The 19370-nt window shown below is 49.1% G+C and overlaps 1 protein-coding gene across 1 annotated transcript; it reads left to right on the top strand.

Annotated features, from left to right (window-relative positions):
- Positions 1-15502: 15502 nt before the first annotated feature.
- LOC147975150 (uncharacterized) lies at positions 15503-16020 on the top strand. The gene is made up of 2 exons (XM_087520294.1): positions 15503-15582; positions 15675-16020. Exons 1-2 carry the CDS (start codon positions 15503-15505, stop codon positions 16018-16020), a joined length of 426 nt encoding a protein of 141 aa, XP_087376420.1.
- Positions 16021-19370: the final 3350 nt, after the last annotated feature.

Raw genomic sequence — 19370 nt, 5'->3', positions numbered from 1 at the left:
GTAGGAGACTGTGGGAGCGGGGCAGCTGCTAGCTGTGGCGACCTGCACCTCCTGCGATCCATGGTTAGCGTATGCCTACTCCTGAAGAATTAGCGGTACCGGATAATTGTTGCCTCCAGCGTGGCCAGTGGGACCATCCCGGGGCTCCTGGAAAGGCTCAGCTTCTGGTGCCTCGTCCCCCTAGCTTGGGCTGAGGAGTGAGCCCTGTTTGCTCTCGTGAGGGTGTCCTTGGTCCATCATGAGGGGCACGTATTCCTCTGGCGCCGTCATCCCGAAGGCCACGCCGTAATCCTCCGCGTGCCACGCGGTCCTGCCTGACGCGCCCACCGTGGGGTGGCAGCGCGGCTGTACACTGGGGTCGCGGGTCGCGTCGAGTCCTTCTTCACGGACCGGGAGCGGGGGCAGCGCCGCCGCCGGTCCGGTGCTGACAGCTTCGTTGGCGTTGGAGTAGCCTTGGAGCCCGCGGGCGCGTGCGGAGCCCCCGCACGGGCCGCCCTGGGCTTGAGATGGGAGCTGGGTGCAGAAGGAGTGAGCCCCCGAGGCGGCGAAGCCCAGGAGCTCTGCCACCCGCTCCAGCAGCACATCGCGGCCGCCCTCCAGCAGCCTGCACTGCAGCAGTTCTCGGGCCACCGTGAGCGCGGCCATCGAGTTCGCCTGCTCCCGGCGGGTGTACGGCGTGATTGGAGACCCTTGCTGCTAACCGCGCCTGCCGCGGTGTGAGATCTGTCGAAGCCTGTCCGCGTCGCCCGCGGCCCGCAGCGCCCTGCGGACCGCGAGCTGCCTGGGCACGGGGTCGCCTGAGGCGAGCAGCTCTGCGCGGGTGGGCCACGCCGCCCATGGATCTGGGTTGCTCGCCTAGTCGCCGGACATGGTGATGACGACGCGACGGGGCACGAAGCGGTAGAAGGTGGATTCTGGCGCACCCCTACCTGGCGCGCCAAATGTCGGATTTCGGGTTCCGGTCGACCCTTGAGGTTCGAACACTGGGGTGCATGCGGAGATTTCGCCTCCTACCTACCTGCACCTCTCCGCCTCACTAAGATCTAAGCTATGGAAAGAACAACACAAGAGACACAGGGTTTATACTGGTTCGGGCCACCGTTGTGGTGTAATACCCTACTCCAGTGTGTGGTGTGGTGGATTGCCTCTTGGGCTGATGATGAGGAACAATACAAGGAAGAACAGCCTCGCGAGGGTCTGTTCTTGGCTGGGGCGATGAACTGCTGGGAGGAGCTCAGTCACCCTTCTCTCTATCTCTCCCTCCGATTGTTGATCTTGATCCCCCTAAAACTTTTTCTCTTTTTCTTCCCCCTGCCCTGTGGGTGGCTGGTCCTATTTATAGAGGCCCTGGTCCTCTTCCCAAAGATCGAGCGGGTAGGGAGCCAACAATGGCGGGCTAATTTGAAGGGGGACAGCTAGTACCAGCTATACTGACAAAAGTAGTCTTCGCCTGCACAAAGCTCCGGTGGTGACGCCGTCTTGGGCTCCACAATGACCTCCGTCTTGCAGTCCTCCTGGTCTTGGTCTTGTTGCATCGAAATGACAACCTTTGCCTGATGCCTCGGTACTCCGTGGCTGCGCTTGCTCCCTTTGCACCAAAGAGGAAAGGAGGACACTGCGCGGGCTGGCACCCGCCTGGCGCCTTTGATCGTCATGGCTTGCGTCACGGGCACCTCGTGAGGTACCCCGCCTTGATCTCTCCGCCTCCTCGCGAGCCAGCCTGATGAGGCCGTGCCTGAGGAAGCTCTGCGTCGTCTGCCCCGCGAGGCTTGGCCCCTCAGGAGGGTCTTGGGTCTGTGTTGGTGAAGATGGGCCGTGCTGGGCCCCCCTTTGAGCCACGCCGCAGGCCGCAGGCAGGCAAGTCTGGGGACCCCCGTTCCTAGAACACCGACACTCGTAAGCAAACTCAACGGGCTCCTCGTTTGCGAACTCGTCTCCCGGCTCTACCCAAACAACGACAACAAGCAAACGGAACACAATCAACCACGTGCAATGCTCAAACAACATGATGCAGACATGGTATGATATGCGGGATGCGGTATGCGATGCATATGCAAGATTTGACAAGGAATGATTGAACCTGGCCTCAACTTGGAAATCCAAGAGTTCCACTGGAAAGGTGAGGTGATTTCGGTTGAAATTGATATAAAGATCACCGGAATCAGATGCACGGTTTGGAAATGGCAAGCAAAACAAATATGGCACCGGTCTGCGATAATCAGCAAGTGACCAACTAAATGCATCAAGATAAATATGCTACAGCACTCAAACATGACAAAAAATACATGGCAGGGATCCACTCATGATTCTTGACGAAAGATAAACACTGAGCTACGGCTAATTCATCCATTAACAGGTTCAAACAAGCATGGCAAAAATGCAAATGATTACAAGTTTCAGACTTAGTGAAATTAACACAAGTCTGGAATTTATCATCAGAAGCACACTTTAGAGCATGAAAACTACATGCTATAGGAACTTGACATGGCAAAGCAAGACATGGCATGAAGCTACTCAAAGCACTTAACAAAAGTCCATTAGTGACCTTGAGCCAAAAGGGATCAGAAAATACAATTGCAAGCATGTGAACATGGCAAAAACATAAACAGATCTCAGACTTTGTGAAAAACTGGAGCATGCAAATCAGTTAACGAGTAGGCATGTTTACGAGCTCGATGCACTCACTACAGAGCATGGCATGACAAACTAAGCATACACCCATCAAGAATACATGGCATAGAAGCTAGACATGGAAAGAACAACAACAGAGCATGCACGGATCAATAGCAACATCCTCGGCAAAATCGCTAAACATGTCAACAATCTGCCAGGATTCACGATATAGCAAAAGTAGAGCTCGATTAACTCACGCTAGGGTGCTCCATGATTGCAAACAAAGACATGGATGGATAGAGCACCACAATGTTAAAAAAACATCCTTACTGATCATCCTCAAAAGAGGCACGAATCACAAGGAAACAACATGAACATATGGCATATCAACAAAATCAGGACAAGGACTTAGTGAAATTCTAAGTCCCTGAAATCAGCATTACCGATTACACTACTTTGCAAGCTTGTGCTAGTCACCACGAATATCACAAAAATACATGGCAATCAACTCTGTAAAGATGGCATGGCATATAACAAAATTCATGTAGAGCTTAGGATCATAGCATGCACACATTAACCATGGCAAAAATGACAAATAGCTATTTGATGAAACAGATCTGCCCAAATTCACCACATAGCCCTCTTCCAACAGCATTTCGGGCAACAAGATGAGCTCAAATAAAAACGATGCAACGAGATGAAATGATGTACTCGTCGATACGAACATTTTGATATGCTACACGCGCAAATCGGAGCTACGGATGCAGAGATACGACATGATGAAAAAGCCTAAAAAATTAGGGTTACGGAATAAAAGTCAACCGAGTGCAAAGATCCCAGATCTGGATCTGGCGCGGAAACACTGTTCATCGGAGCATGCAACTCAAGGTTCACCGGCCGGATCTGAAGAACTCGTCGGAGCAGGAGGTCGTCGTCGCCGGGGTAGCCGCGGGGCTCGCCGGAGTGGTGAGGAGGCGTCGCCGGCGCGGCGCGGTTCGGTGCCGGAGCTCCGGTGGCGTGGCGCAGCCGGGCTAGGCGGCGGGAGGTCCGGCCGGCGAGGGTCGGTGCGGTGGCAGCCGGAAATGGCGCCGCGGCGGCTGGCGCACGCTCCGGGCGGCGGCGCGAGGAAGGATGGCGGCGGGGCACGGGCGTGAGGCAGCGGAGAAGACTGGGCCGGGAGGGCCTGCCCCGGGCCCGAGCGGGCTGCGGCGGCGGCGGGCGGAGTGGAGCCACGTGGCGGCGTGTGACTGGCGGCGGCGGGATGTCCGGCGGCGGCGGACGTGTCCGCCCGCGCGGAGAGGAGCGGGGCTACGGTTAGGGGGTGATTTGATCCGGAATTTTTTTGGGAGAGACCTTTATATAGGTAGGAGGAGCTAGGAGGCTCCAAATTGAGCACGGTTTGTGGCCACGTGATCGTGATCGAACGCTCTAGATGATGGAAGGGTTTTTGGTGGGTTTTGGGCCAAATTCGAAGGGTGTTGGGCTGCAACACAAACGAGGCCTTCTCGGTCCCTCGGTTAACCGTTGGAGTATCAAACGAAGTCCAAATGGCACGAAACTTGACAGGTAGTCTACCAGTAGTAAACCAAGGCCGCTTGGCAAGTCTCGGTCCAATTCGGAAATGTTTAACCCCCACACACAAAAAGAGGTAGAAAGGGGCACCGGAGGAGATAGGAGCGCCGGAATGCAAAACGGACAACGGGGAAAATGCTCGGATGCATGAGACGAACACGTATGCAAATGCAATGCACATGATGACATGATATGAGATTCATGACAAAGGCAACAACACACGGAGACAAAAACCCGAACCCGAGGAAAATAAAATAACTTAGCACCGGAAATGGCAAGGGTTTGGATACAGATAAGGTAAATTACATCCGGGGTGTTACATCGGAGTCCGGAAAGGAGTCCGGCACCTTGGAGTCACGGGCTGCGCAGAGGGTTAGGCTGGTGTTCGGCTCGATCACCGTTGAGACTGCAGCCCCTGAGGCGGTGTCTAACCACCCGTCCTCGACTGGCGCAGTTGGCTCCGAGCTAAGGGTCGGAGCTGATGCGGGCGCAGCCTCTGGGGCACTGTTCGGCGGCAGAGCTAGGTCATACCCATCGCGACAGTGCGGCGCGCCCGGCTGTGGCTCGAATCCGTTGAAGATCAAGTCTTCGCGGATGTCGGTCGTGTAGTTCAAACTTCCAAATCTGACTTGATGGCCAGGGGTGTAGCTTTCAATCTGCTCCACATGGCCAAGCGAATTAGCCCGCAGTGCAAAGCCGCCGAATACAAAGATCTGTCTGGGGAGAAAAGTCTCACCCTAGACTACATCGCTATCGATGATAGTAGGAGCCATCAAGCCTAACGGCGACGACACAGAGGAACTCTCAATGAAAACACCAATGTCAGTGTCAAAACCGGCGGATCTCGGTAGGGGGTCCCGAACTGTGCGTCTAGGCCGGATGGTAACAGGAGGCAGGGGACACGATGTTTTACCCAGGTTCGGGCCCTCTTGATGGAAGTAAAACTCTACGTCCTGCTTGATTAATATTGATGATATGGGTAGTACAAGAGTAGATCTACCACGAGATCAGAGAGGCTAAACCCTAGAAGCTAGCCTATGGTATGATTGTATGTTGTGATTGTTGTCCTACGGATTAAAACCCTTTGGTTTATATAGACACCAGAGAGGGTTAGGGTTACACAAGGTCGGTTACAAAGGAGGAGATATCCATATCCGTATTGCCTAGCTTGCCTTCCACGCCAAGTAGAGTCCCATCCGGACACGAGACGAAGTCTTCAATCTTGTATCTTCATAGTCTAACAGTCCGGCCAATGGAGATAGTTCGGCTGTCCGGAGACCCCCTAATCCAGGACTCCCTCAACGACCCTAGGGTCAAGCAGATGTATCCCTTTGAAGGGAATGCATACTCCCACGGCAGCCTCCAGGAATCTGGAGGTGCCGGATACTCTGATGAGCACATTACAAAGTGTGTCCATCTCAGAGGAACATTGTACCTTAATGGGTACGGTGGTTGAAAGAGTTCTGTCCGCGAGAAGCGGATTGAATGAAACTTTCCTGGGCCTGTTGAGAGGCTTCGAGGTATGTAATGTAATAGTTTTAACTATTTTTCATGCACAATGCACCTGTGTACATATAGTAGCCCCTAAGGCTCTGGTCGGCTTCCACAGGGAGGCGATCAGAGGATCAAAAAGACATGCTCGAGAAGTAACCTTATTGATCCGAACACAGGCTGTTACGTCCATGGCGACCGCTCAAGCTACGGAAGTTGCATATCTAAAGCAGAAGCTTGAGTTAGCGGATGATGACATCACTCTTATTAACAGGCGGCTTGACGAGGCACAAGGTATGTGTTGGGGTAGCTTGTTTATGCATGTATAGTAGTATGAGCACGAGGCTGAAAATCATATGCATAACTATAGATGGTGCTGCCGCAGTTGAGACCCTTCGGGCTAAACTTGCCCGGGCCAAGGAGTAGGCCAGAGTGAGCAACGCAACTGCCAAGAAGGCGGTTGCAGATTTAAAGGCCGAACAGGCCGCCCTGCGCCAGTGCCAGGACAGAATATCCACTGTGGAGCGAGAGCTGAAGGATGCTACTAATAGGTGCAAATCTCTCGAGGAGGATAACAAAACCAAGGCAGCCGAACTCAACAAGGCCTTACTAGAGGCGAAAGAAGCGCGATCCAATTCTAGAGCGGCTCGAGAGGAGATCCGACAGGCTGGGGAGATAGCGGCTGGTAAGCCCTTTCTTTTACAAAATAAGTTCGGCGACCAAAAGTATGCTTTGCTTAACCAAATGTGGAGTTCTCCAGACGCGTTCTTGGATCTGCCAAGGAGTGTTTCCGACGCGGCGCAATTCTTCTAGGCACAGGAGGGACGTGCTGCGGAGAGGCTTTTCTGGTCGCAATTCAACGAGGCAAAGCGTCCGGCGCTGCTGAACGAACAGATGGCCCAGTGGGCCGAGATACACAAGATGTCCGGAGCTGCCATGAAGGATGTTGTATTTCGGGTATGGCCAGCCGAACTTGTTCCGAGCAGTTATTTTGGTCTGGTACAGCGGCTTGTCAATGCAGTGCCGCGTATTGACGCCGTCAAGCGGTCGGCGTGCATAGAAGGTGCGCGGATGGCCTTCGCCCATGTCAAGATGCACTGGGCAAAGATGAAGGCCACCGATGTTGCAACCGAGGGTCCGCCTGGGGCAAGGACCATCGCACGCCGGAGCATTATTTGGAGGACGTCCTAGAGGGCGCCTGCTTGATAGAGGGTCAGTGCTCGAAGGATATTATATTTGAATAAATGTACCGGAATTGTAAAAACAATATGATGATACACTAAATTTGTGTTGTATATTCTTGCCATTTATTTCCTCTTGTGCGGTCGTTTCTTATAACCTGAAAGTTTGCCAGTCGTCGGCTTCGGCCCCCTCGCATATAATACGGGGGTGTTGGGAATAGCACCTGATTACTCTTGACCCAACGTCTTGGTCCCGAATGGAGGTGTCAGTGCGGTGAATGAGGCAATCGAACTATAGGGCTTTAACACCTTCACTTAGCCATAGGAGTTTTACGGTGGGTCTACGATGTAGCCCTTGGTATGTACGCAGTTATTCGAATACGGTTGCGTTAGGTGACCGGAAAATGGTCCTTCATGTAATACGGAAGAAATCGCAAAAGATTATGATAAGTCACTGAGTGGTTGACCAGCTCTCACCACATCATGACAGTCAGTTTTCGGCTTTCTCTACTGAGGTGTTTGACCAGCTGAACCGGAAACATAATCGCAGTAGTTCTCCCTTTACTACCCTAGCCGATAGGGCGGAACATAGGGTAGCAAGCACAGGAGCCGGGCAACCCAACTATTGACCAAAGACATGATTCGGAGCTGATGCATATAAGGCCAAACTCGTGACGCCGAAGTGTGCTATAGAGTTATTCAGACTTTTTCGGCAACCCATATGTTGCTGTATCAAGCCCCTGGCGATTCGTGCCGAGGTGTCTGCGTGAAACAACCGAAGAAGCAAGGTTCATTTGGAAAAGAAAATACTGAAGACGGATTATGTTCACTAAAATCTGATTGGCACGTCGAACGTAATCTTATAGATTATGACACCACCACGCAGGCCATTTTACGTGCTAGGGATCGAGGATTAGGGAAGAGGCTTTGTACAGGTTTCAAATAGAACTTGGGGTCTACAAAAAATCTTTTGGACCTCCTGTCGCACGTGTGCGCTGCCTGTGCTTCCGTGAAAAGGCTTCCGTAAAGGGAGCGATCCCTGGTTATTTGCGGGGAAGCCAGACTCATAAAGAGTCCCTTAAGGTCCATGGGACAGACAAGTACTAATTTACCTGTAACAAAAGTATAGAGAAATAGTTATGTATGCGTGGTGCAAAATCCGTGGGTATAAGAGGCAGGCGATGGAGGCGGAGCTGCTAATCCAACTCTGAAATTGACCGGTCCTGCGGAGTAGAGGTCGGTGGTTTAATGACCGATGAGATATATTGCTTAAGGAGGCTGCTTTGCACTTCGGATGTGACTTCCATAGTGTGCCCCTCAGTGTGGAGGGAGCGTTCCATGTTTCCGTTGATTGTTATGGTGCCGCGGGGACCGGGCATCTCAAGCTTTAAATAGGTGTAGTTTGGGACCGCATTGAAACGAGCAAAAGCGGTCCGCCCGAGCAGTGCGTGGTAGCCAATGCGGAAAGGGGGAATACCGAAGATCGATTCTTTGTGTCGGAAGTTTTTCGGTGAACCAAAGACAACTTCCAGTAAGATTGAGCTTGTGTCGGGTGTTGCTCGCTTGAAGGTGGCTGTGTTGGGCTTGATCCTCGAAGGGTCAATGCCCATTTTGCGGATAGTGTCTTGATAGAGTAAATTGAGGCTACTGCCGCTGTCCATGAGGACTCGCGTAAGATGGAATCCGCCGATAATTTGATCGAGGACCAGGGTTGCCGAACCTCCGTGACGGATACTGGTTGGGTGGTCCTTGTGATCAAAAGTGATCAAGCAGGTCGCCCTTGGATTGCATTTTTGGGCGTCCGTCTTTATGGCATGGTCATCTCGTAGTTCGTGATTGCGCTCCCTTTCATAGGTATGCGTCACGTATATCATGTTTACTGTTTTTACTTCAAGGGGAAATTGCTTCTGTCCCCGCTGCTCGGTAGGCGAGCCTCCTCTTCTTCACTATCACTGGGCGACCCCTTCCCTTTGTGTTCGGGATTGAGCTTGCCGGCTCATTTGAAAACCCAACAATTTCTGTTGGTATGGTTGGCGGGTTTATCGGGGCTGCCATGGATCTGACAGGGACGATCCAGTATTTTATCTAGACTGGATGGACCATCCATGTTTGCCTTAAATGGCTTCTTCCGTTGACCGGTTTTGGAGCCACTGAATCTGGCATTGACCCTTGTGTCTTGGGTTTCTGCATTATTGTTGCGACTCTTGTCTTTATTGCGTCGTGGCTTGCCATTGCCGTCCCTGACTTCTGAGGTGCCAGGATCGCCTGCGTTATTGCTTCTACGAGCGAGCCAGCTATCTTCTCCCATGCAAAAACGGGTCATTAGTGCGGTGAGAGATGTCATGGACTTTGGCTTTTCTTGGCCGAGATGGCGGGCGAGCCACTCGTCGCGGATGCTATGTTTAAAGGCTGTGAGTGCTTCCGCATCCGGATAGTCGACAATTTGGTTCTTTTTAATTAGGAACCTAGTCCAGAGTTTCCTGGCCGATTCTCCGGGCTGTTGAACTATGTGACTTAAGTCATCGGCATCCGGAGGTCGGACGTATGTGCCTTGGAAGTTGTCGCATAAGGCGTCTTCCAGGTCCTCCCAGATGCCAATAGAGTTTTTAGGCAGGCTGTTCAACCAGTCTCGAGCTGGTCCCTTGAGTTTTAGGGGGGGGGGGGGTATTTGATGGCATGAAGATCATCACCGCGGGCCATATGAATATGGAGAAGAAAGTCATCAATCCATACCACGGGATCTGTTGTTCCATCATATAATTCGATATTCATGGGTTTGAACCCTTCAAGGAATTCATGTTCCATTACTTCATCAGTGAAGCAGACGGGGTGTGCGGCGCCTCTATATCCGGCCGGGTCGCGACGTAGCTCGGATGGAGTCCGTCTGCAGTTTTCGGCCCGGGCGTGATTATGCTTGTCATATCCGGCTAGATAGTCGTCGTCATGCGTCGGGGCACACCCCCGCGATCCGTAGATCGATCTGGTCGGACCTGCTCTATTTTGCAAGTCCTGCCATAGGTCATATGTATAGCCCCGAGCTGTTGTGTCTCGATCTTTACGACGAGATAGTATGGGTTGGTGTTCGACTTGAGTTGTCGTTTTGTCCCGGCCACGTGGTGGCCAGTCAGCTGCATTATGTGCTGATGGTACGGGCTCAAGTGCCTCATCGTCGAATTGAGGTAGCACCTTACGCTTCGGGTAACTTTTAGTTGGGCGCTCGAGGCTGTACTCCTCGGCTGCCAGGACATTATTCCACCTGTCGTTGAGTAGATCTTGATCAGCTTGAAGCTACTGCTGTTTCTTTTTCAGGCTCCTTGCAATGGCTATTAGCCGGTGCTTAAAGCGCTCCTGCTCGAGAGGTTCCTCAGGCACGATAAAGTCTTCGTCGCCGAGGCTCACCTCATCCTCAGAGAGTGGAAGATAATTACTGTCCTCCGAGTCTTAATTTATGGCTTATTCATCATGGCTAACTTGCCCATCTTCCCGATCGTCTTGTTCGGAGGTTGGCTCGACGGGGTTTTCTTGGTCTTCGGCCTCGCCTGGAGTGTTGTTGTCTCTCGTGCCGGTATTGCTGCCTTTTCCATGGCGTGATTTAGAGCGGCGCTGCTGACGTCGGCGCTTTGGCTGTATCTCAGGAGGTTTATCCTTGACTGGATTTTTCTCATTATCGCCGTCACCCTCTTTGGGTGTATCCACCATGTACACGTCACACGAAGAGGTGGCCGTCCAGCGTCCGGTAAACGGCGGGTTTTGGGCCTGCTCTTCTCTGGCATCGTCATCCATACCGTCAATGTCTTCGGAGCCGTAATCGAGCATGTCAGTTAAGTCCTCGACTGTGGCGATGAAGTGGGTGGTGGGTGGGACATAAAATTTCCCGCTCTCAGCCCCTAGTCCGGGCTGGGCAGAGTCCGGATGTTGCTTCTCTGTAATGACGAGGGATCGCATCGAGTCCAGAGCCTCGCTTAAAGGCGAGGTTTGTCCAGGGAGAAAAGAATCCGTGGAGTATGGCGCGAAGGGGACTCCATGTCCGAGCTCACACGAGGCTGACTCCGAGGGTTTGGAGCCAGTGTCCGGAGAAGAGACCGGCTTTATGATGGTTGCCAGCGACACTGCTTCCTCTGGCTCTCCCGTACTGGGCTTAGTAGCCGCAGATAGTCCGGCGGGTTTAGAAATCCCGTCTTCGGGCCCGGCGACGCGCTCCGGATCTTAGGCCAGAGCGGAGGTTGGGGTCGTGAATCCTTGGAAGATCAAGTCTCCTCGGATATCAGCGACATAATACAGGTTTCCAAAACTAATCTAGTGACCTAGGGCGCAGCTGTCGATCTGTTCTAGATGGCCAAGCGAGTTGGCCCGCGGCGCGAAGCCGCCGAATACGAAGATCTGGTGGGGAGAAAACCCTCCCCCAGGGCAGCATTGTTGCAGACGATTGATGGAGCCATCGAACCTTCTAGCGGCGACACAGTGGAACTGTCAATGAAAGCACCAATGTCGGTGTCAAAACTGGCAGATCTCGGGTAGGGGGTCCCAAATTGTGCGTCTAAGGTCGATGGAAACATGAGACAGGGGACACGATGTTTTACCCAGGTTCGGGCCCTCTTGATGGAGGTAATACCCTACATCCTGCTTGATTGATCTTGATGAGTATAAGGATTACAAGAGTTGATCTACCACGAGATCATTGTGGCCAAACCCTAGAAGTCTAGCCTGTATGATTGTGATTGTCTCTGCGGACTAAACCCTCCGGTTTATATCGACACCAGAGAGGTCTAGGGTTATACAAAGTCGGTTACAGAGAAAGGAAATAATACAGCTGGATGCCTAACTTGCCTTCCACGCAAAGGAGAGTCCCATCCGGACACGGGAGGAAGTCTTCTATCTTGTATCTTCACGGCCCAACAGTCCAGCCCATGTCACACAGGTCGGACGTCCGAGGACCCCTTAATCCAGGACTCCCTCAGGCGTCAACTTGTGTATATAAAGGGACGGCCCAGTGGCAGCTTAGGGCAAGAAACAAGAGATTGAGAACTAGGTCAAGCGTATTCGCTCCCTAGTAATCGAAACCCAAGCAATACAATCCCAAACTGGAGTAGGCCTTCACCTTCACCGCAAGGGGCCGAACCAGTATAAACTCTCTGTCATTTGTCCCGTTTAACCCCTTTAAACTAACCTAGTTGCGATGGCTCCACGATTAAGTCCTTCTGCTAGGACATCTGCCATGACAATTCCATAACAGGCCTCGACGAGTTGTTATGCTTGTTCTAGGCTCATGTTGTATCTTTTGATCTGCTTTGTAAGGGGACCTCCCCATCATATTGTATCATTCGGCCGTGTACTTTGGTCCATTGCTTTATATATATAAAGCGGGGTGAAAGCCTGTTTCGAGGATACTGCCTGGGCTAAACATCGAGATATGCACTATATATTTAGCAGATCCCCTAAACCTCAATCTCCAAAATTAATATTTGGTTCATGCAATTTATCAAATTGTGCTCCTCCAGTCCGTGGATTCAGTACAAACCAGGTAGAATTAGCGAGAGATGGGCACTGCGTGCCGGGGGTCCTATTTGTCAAATACGTCGACGCCGATGGGATTCCGACAACGATGAAGGCAACCGGAGGTGTGGTGGCGGTGGGAAAGATACATTTTCTCGATTAGCAAGGCGGCGAACGGCTAGCCGCGTGGGTTTCAACAGTCACTGCAGGACGAGCAATGATACACTCACGGGGGTGTTTTTAACGGATTTCACGAACCTGCTAACATGGAGGTTCCAAATTGGATTAAGCTTGTGGGACAGGGCCCACCCCCCTGAAAATCAGGGGGGGCAAAGTGTTATGGTTTGGAAAATTCAGTAAAATGCCCGTATTAGTCCGTGTGTGTAGTATTATTGCTGCAGGACGGACGGGAGTTGAGCGCCTTTCTACTTTCCCTCCTCTGGACTAAATTTAAGCCAGTGAAGAAACTTTTAGGAATCTAAAAAACCATTATTTTAAAGAAAATGCAGTCTAACAAATCTGCTAGATGAATATAAACCCCTTACAATAAGGGAAAACCTTTGATTCGGCCGGTGGAAAACTCCAATGCATCATCCGTCTTCCCGTGTCCCCTCAGGGTCCACCCAAATCTTCCTTCCCAACCTTATCTCTTCAACGAGCTCCTTCCTTCACATATTTTTTTCCTTTTTTTGCAACAGCTGGCCATCGGCCATCATCTACAAACCGTGGTGTTGTTTGCAAGCACCGGCAGACTTCCCAAGTCCAGCCACCGGCCGTGATAACGATAGTGAGCGACGCGCCTGGAGAATCAAAGCTGTGAATAGCACCACCACCACGACCGGCGACGCGCCTGGACTAGCGGCCCTGATTTGTCACAGCACCACCATAATGCCTACCGAGGCGCCTGAAACACGAGTGGCTGCCATCTGACGCCAACGCCCACCCCGGTCGTGGCCTGTCATGGCCGCGACCACCTCAAGCTCCTCCTGCCGCCGGCGCCATCTCCTTCATTTCACGGTCTCTGTTTCGCTAATAAAATTTCGCAACATAAACTATGTTGCAAAAAAAATCTGAAACATGACCCTGTTGCAAACAATTTGTGCAATATATCTTTCAATTTTTTGCAACAGGACCTCTGTTGCAAAAAGAATTGCGACAAAACCTCTGTTGCGAAAAATATAAAAGTATAGGATCGTGTCGTGTGATCTTTAAAATTCTGCAACAAAACCTTTGTTGTGAATTTTTTTTTGAAGCAAGATCTTTGTTGTAGAAAAAAATACAGGCACGGGTGATCTCTAAATTTTTTGCAACAAGATCTTTGTTGAAAAAAATACATGCTCGGGTGATTGCAACAAGCAGACTATTGCAGAAACACCACTCTTGTTACAAAAGGTGCCTGCTTACGCTGGCAGATCGAGCGGTCATTAATGTGTCCATCCAATAGTCAGCGAGGCCATGGATCCTTTTTCAATTTTCGCCGGAGGACGCGTAGCACCGCCCGTATTCCATTTGTTCCATTGTATCGAGCATATAGATTTTATTTATGTTTTTTGAAAAGTCGAACTTCATCAACTCTGAACAAGTTTATGGAGAAAAGCATTTTTACAGCTAAGATGCCAACATATATCATTAGATGTTATATTTGGTATTTTAGATATAAATAGTTTTTTTTAATTTGGTTAGAATTTATAAAGGTTAGCTTTTCTAAAAAATATATATATATATATTATGAAACAAAGGAAGTACTGTATTTTGAGCACGCACATGCACCTGCACATCGTTTTGGCTAAGCTATTTTGGTAAGGACGATTCTTGTGGTCTATGGAGATAGCCACCAGGGCCCTACAACTCTCGTAGTGTAACATGCATGGACGGCACGACAAAGCTGCATGTAACGCCATCGATCCATCTCCATCACTAGATATTTTCTCGCTGTTTTGACCATGATCCACATGGTGTGTCAGGAATCAAACTACACGTAGGGTCAACATTTCAAGTAAATCCCTCAACTTTTTTTTCTCTTCTTGTGGTTGGGGACCATATCCGTTTGTTACTTAATGTTGGTATACATGACTGAAAATGTCAGGCGCTCCAGTGATACGACCCACTGTTGTTCTTGGATATGAGATCGAACGGCTATGAACGGAGCTGCTATATATGTGCGCAACTTTCATTTTTGAAGGGCTTTTTCACAAAATTTGTTAGAGCTACTAGAAACCGTTGGATCTTAGATCCAAGAACAATGCCCTACAAAATTATTTTTTATATAAGTCAAAATATTTGCTTTAACTATATAAAGACTTACACTGACTTGAATGCTTTAAAAATGCTACAACTACAACTATTCTAAAAGCATCTTCAATAAATGATACTACCTCGGTTTCAAAATATAGTGCTTTCTCGATTCCCGTGCTTCAATTTTGACCATAAATTTAACCAACGAGACTGACTGCGGCGGAAGCAAAAGTTATACCAGTGAATTCGTATTCAAAAGAAGTTTTCAATTATATAATTTTTTTCTCCAGTCGCAGTCGGTCTTATTGGTTAAATTTATGGTCAAAGTTGGACCTCGGGTAGCGCGGGCACACTATATTTTGAAATTGAGGAAGTATAGACGTTTTGCATTTTCGAGCCCAAAAACTCTTCTCCGGCAGATAATGTAGATGCAAAAAAACCATTAGAAGATGTAAAATACAACACCTAGAGATGCAAATTTGAATCTTCACCTCCACGAGATGTAAAAACGGGGACCGCGCGCCAACTGCCAACCATCCTTCATTTCCTTTCCATCCTTCTTCCTCCCACGGCACTGCCGCCACCGCCCGCCCGCCCACCACACCACGCCGCAGTCGCCCGATGCCAGATCCGGCCTCGCCGCTACCCCTTTGTCGGTTCCATCCCTCCTCCGCCGTCGGCCGCTGCGAATCGGCAGCTTTTTCTCCACTTTTCTCCGCCGCCGCTCCTACAGTAGCCCCAACCGTCGCCGCCCCACCCCACCTCCGTCTGTCGGCACATGTCGTGTTTCCGTCGCTCTGCACGCCATCCCCTGATTCGTCCCGCCGCCACTCAACCGCCCGCACCAAGCCCCACCCCACCCCACCTCCGTCCACCTACCGCACGCCGTCACCGTCGCTGCCACCCCGCCGCACGCCATGCCGCCGAAGAAGCTCCCAAAGAGCAAGACGGGGTTCTTCCGTGTGCGGGCGAAGCCATCTGACTACTTTGACGTCGAGTTCCCCGACGCTAGTCGCAGCTTCTGGCTTGGCACCTACACCACCCCGACAAGGCCACGCGTGCCTACGACGTGGCATTGTGGCATGCCAGGAGGTTGAAGACGGACCTCAACTTCCCGGAGATCGAGACCCAGGCGGATGCAGAGTTCCTCGTGCCGGAGGGTATTCTGGTGGAGGAGATACTCAAGAAGAGACTGGCCATTGTCCTTGGTCCCGGCGATAGCGACGAGGCAGAGATGGCGAGGTTCGCGCGGGAGCATCCGGTGTATGTTCGGGCCAAGCAGGAATACTTCTGGAAACATGACGCCGAGCGGAAGAAGAAGAAGGAGGTCAAGAAGGAGGACGAGGTTGGCCCCTCGATGGTGATCCCTGTCGAGTCCTCGGAGGACGACAACGAGTTTTTGAGGCCCTCGGATGAGGACGACAAGGAGTACTAGATGCCCTCAGACGACGAGTAGTTTGGATTAGTTGTAGTAGTCGTTTAATTATATGTTATTTTATATTTGAACTATGTATGAATTATGTTTGAACTATGTATGAAATGAAGTAGTAGTTGAACTTTCTAGTTTTTACATCTCCACTTTGCATCATTTATTGGAGTTGCTCTTTTACATCTCTAATATACATCATGTGTTAGAATTGAGTCTTTTTTGGAGATGTAGAATGCACTTTTTGGTGATGTAAATTTTACGTGTTCTAGTTTTACATCTCCAAATTTGTATCATCTATTGGAGATGCTCTAAGGATCTTAATTTCAAAAGATGAGATTCATAGGACATACCTTTCATTAATGAATGTTCACGCTTCTCTTCCTTAAGGTTTGCTCCTCGTTCCTGCTGTGGATATATATATTAGCAAGAGAATACAGGAGGAAATCCAGGTCAAATGAAAGGTCAATATAACGGAAAACCTTTTTATATTTTTGTATTGGGTTTTCGAAAGCTAACTTGGAAATGATGCAAACTGCGAGAAAAGCAAACAAAAAGTAAAGTGTAGGAACAAACCAACATGAGTGTTTGAAGCTCTCGGCGAGCTAAAGTACAACCTCACTACAACTTATTAAAAATCTGCCACATCTTGATGTAGACATGGAAGTATCCTCCACAAGCTAAAGCTTTTGCAAGCTCAAATCGACAAGATCATTGCGACAGGATATAGTATCCCAGAGTCCATGACTGGCTCCATTTAATGAACTGGTTCGCCAAGTACGCGGTGTTGTCTCGAAGGGAGTTGGCAAGATTTCTCACGTTGTGGATGGAACCCACGAGATTTTTGGCGCCGACGTAGGTGGCATAGCGCACATCCCCTTATATATCATCTTGTGGTTGCTCCTCCTCATCTTCTAAATTGAGTTCTTGTTCGTCCACCTACTTTGGTTCAGGCATACCACAAAGCTCGGTAGAAGTGCGTAAATGCATGACGTAGCCTTCAAATTGGTTTTGTTGAACCATGGTGACTAAATGAGGCTTAATTTCAATTGTTGGGCAGCAACATCAGGTAGTGCAATTGAGGAACGCATGAAGTTCTCATTGGGAGCAGCAAAATCTCCATTTTTTCTTGCCATGATATTTGGGGGGGGGGGTCACTAGAAACACAATTAGAGAAACAAATATAGACATGAACAAAAACTTAAACAAAAACTGAAATAAAAACTTAAACAATAACTCTAATGAAATGATGTCTCACTGATAACGGCGTCAGAAAAGGTGGTTGATGCCCTTTGAGATCCAATTAGAATCGGAGAAGGTTCCCATTCCTTTTTCCCAAGGAGTGACCCTGGGTATCGTACCCACGAGAGGATGTGCACTACGACAACGAGTCAAAAAGTTATTGTTCTAGAATAAAATTTCAGTTTGTTAACCATACCTTAACAACCTTTTTGGATGTAAACACTGGTATGATAATAGGCATGGGTATGAGGTATTACTCTCACGGCCTTATACTTATGCACGTGATCTCATCTTGATAATAAACAAAATACTGGAAGACACCCGTTACGATGTGCTCACAACACAATGAAGTGGGTGATGTGTCCAAAGTACGTCATGACTGATCATGACCTGCATCGAGAGTCATTTATCAGCTGATGGCCCTTACCGTCATGCCGGCTTACTTGGGTTATTAAGAATCACTTCAGAGAAAAGCATTGAGCATTCAATGATTACACTTCATTTATCCCCAAGGAATTGATTTCCTGCCACCCTAATCCTTTCTCACACTAGTGTTTAGAATAGCGTTCCATGCATTCTTGCTTCTTACCTCCTACTTGATCGATGTACAGTATCATTGGTACCTGCAGGGCCTTAGAACGAGAAGAAGATAAACGACAACTTCACAGCAATCGCACACATACAAATAATGTCAATCAAACAAAGTCATTCCAACGATCTCATGCGCAAATGCATAGGGTTGGAAGGCCTTGCCTCAACCCATTGCTTTACCGAATTACTCACACATGGCTATCAAACCGCAAGAGGAACTCATTGAAGACGACATAAAGATGATTGATTGATAATATGTATTACAATAGTTGCCGATTACAATGCACTGATTACAAGTATGGCTAACTTGGAGGGAATGGTTGCAGTGATGAAGGTGACGATGGCTATGGAGATGAGATGGGAAATGGCGACTAGCGTTGGAAGATAACTTCTAGTTCTCTGTTTCACATATGGTGGCTCTCATGTTGAGATTCTGACATGGGAACTTTTATAGAAGTTATTCTGGTGGACGTCGTAGTGCAAATAGTAGGCAGTACCACCTCTTGTATGAGTGTCGTACTTGCGTCGTATTCTTCAGAGGATGCATCCTGGCGCCTCCTGTTGACTTGTCAAGTTCACCACACTTCTTTTTCCTCCTATGTGACGATATTCTTCCATGTTTGAGCCCATTTCCCATGGGAACACATTAAACAAAGGATTTCGCAACTTCTTGCATTTATTAGTCATTAGTAGTGATATCAGAGTGACTCTCTTGGAATTCTCGACATTATGTTGTTTAAACAATAATGGAATAAGCGCAAAAATATCTCTCATCATAATAATGCACATAAGTAAAATTATTGGTACATAAAAATACATAGTTCAAACATAAGATTTATTTGGAGTGCATAACTAAAACATAGAATTCGATGATTTTCAATGTGGATCCACATATGCTCCACAAGATCATCGAATAGTTGCATGTGCACATGTTGATCTTGAAGTTGTTGATGCATCTCTTTAAAGTTCACAACAAGCTCCGCATACTATTGCGGGAGGCGTACTTGTACTCCGGGATTCTTAAAATCATGTGTATGTGTTGTCCCTTCGCCCTCATCCTCAACAATCATGTTGTGCAAGTTTACACAACATGTCATCACCTCCCACAATATATCATGTTCCCACATCATTGTAGGTCCAAGAACAATACCACAACAAACTTGGAGCACTTATAATGCCCTCTTGACATCTTTTCCGGCAGCTTCTTGCAATTGTGCAGAGATATTATTTGTTATCTCGGGGCTTGGTAAAATAGATACCCTCGATAAGGTAGTACCCCATTTTATAGTTGTATATCCATTGATGGTGTAGTTTCATGTCAAAGCATCCCATCACAAAGTCTCCTGAACAATAGATATTGTTGGAGCACATTGATGTTGTTGTGATAACCAGTCATGCCAAAGAAAGTATGTCAAATCCACAAGTCATTTGACGCCACTACTTCAAGTATGATGGTGGCCTCTTTGGTGTGACCTTAGTACTGCATCCACAAACCTTTCAGGTAGTTCTTCCATTGCCAATGCATG

The sequence above is a fragment of the Triticum urartu genome, chromosome 4A (assembly GCF_056163025.1).
Source record: "Triticum urartu cultivar PI428250 chromosome 4A, HENAU_Tu73, whole genome shotgun sequence".
Classification (NCBI taxonomy): Eukaryota; Viridiplantae; Streptophyta; class Magnoliopsida; order Poales; family Poaceae; genus Triticum; species Triticum urartu.
Note: the sequence above shows the minus strand (reverse complement) of the source record. Positions and strands in the feature narration are given on the sequence as shown.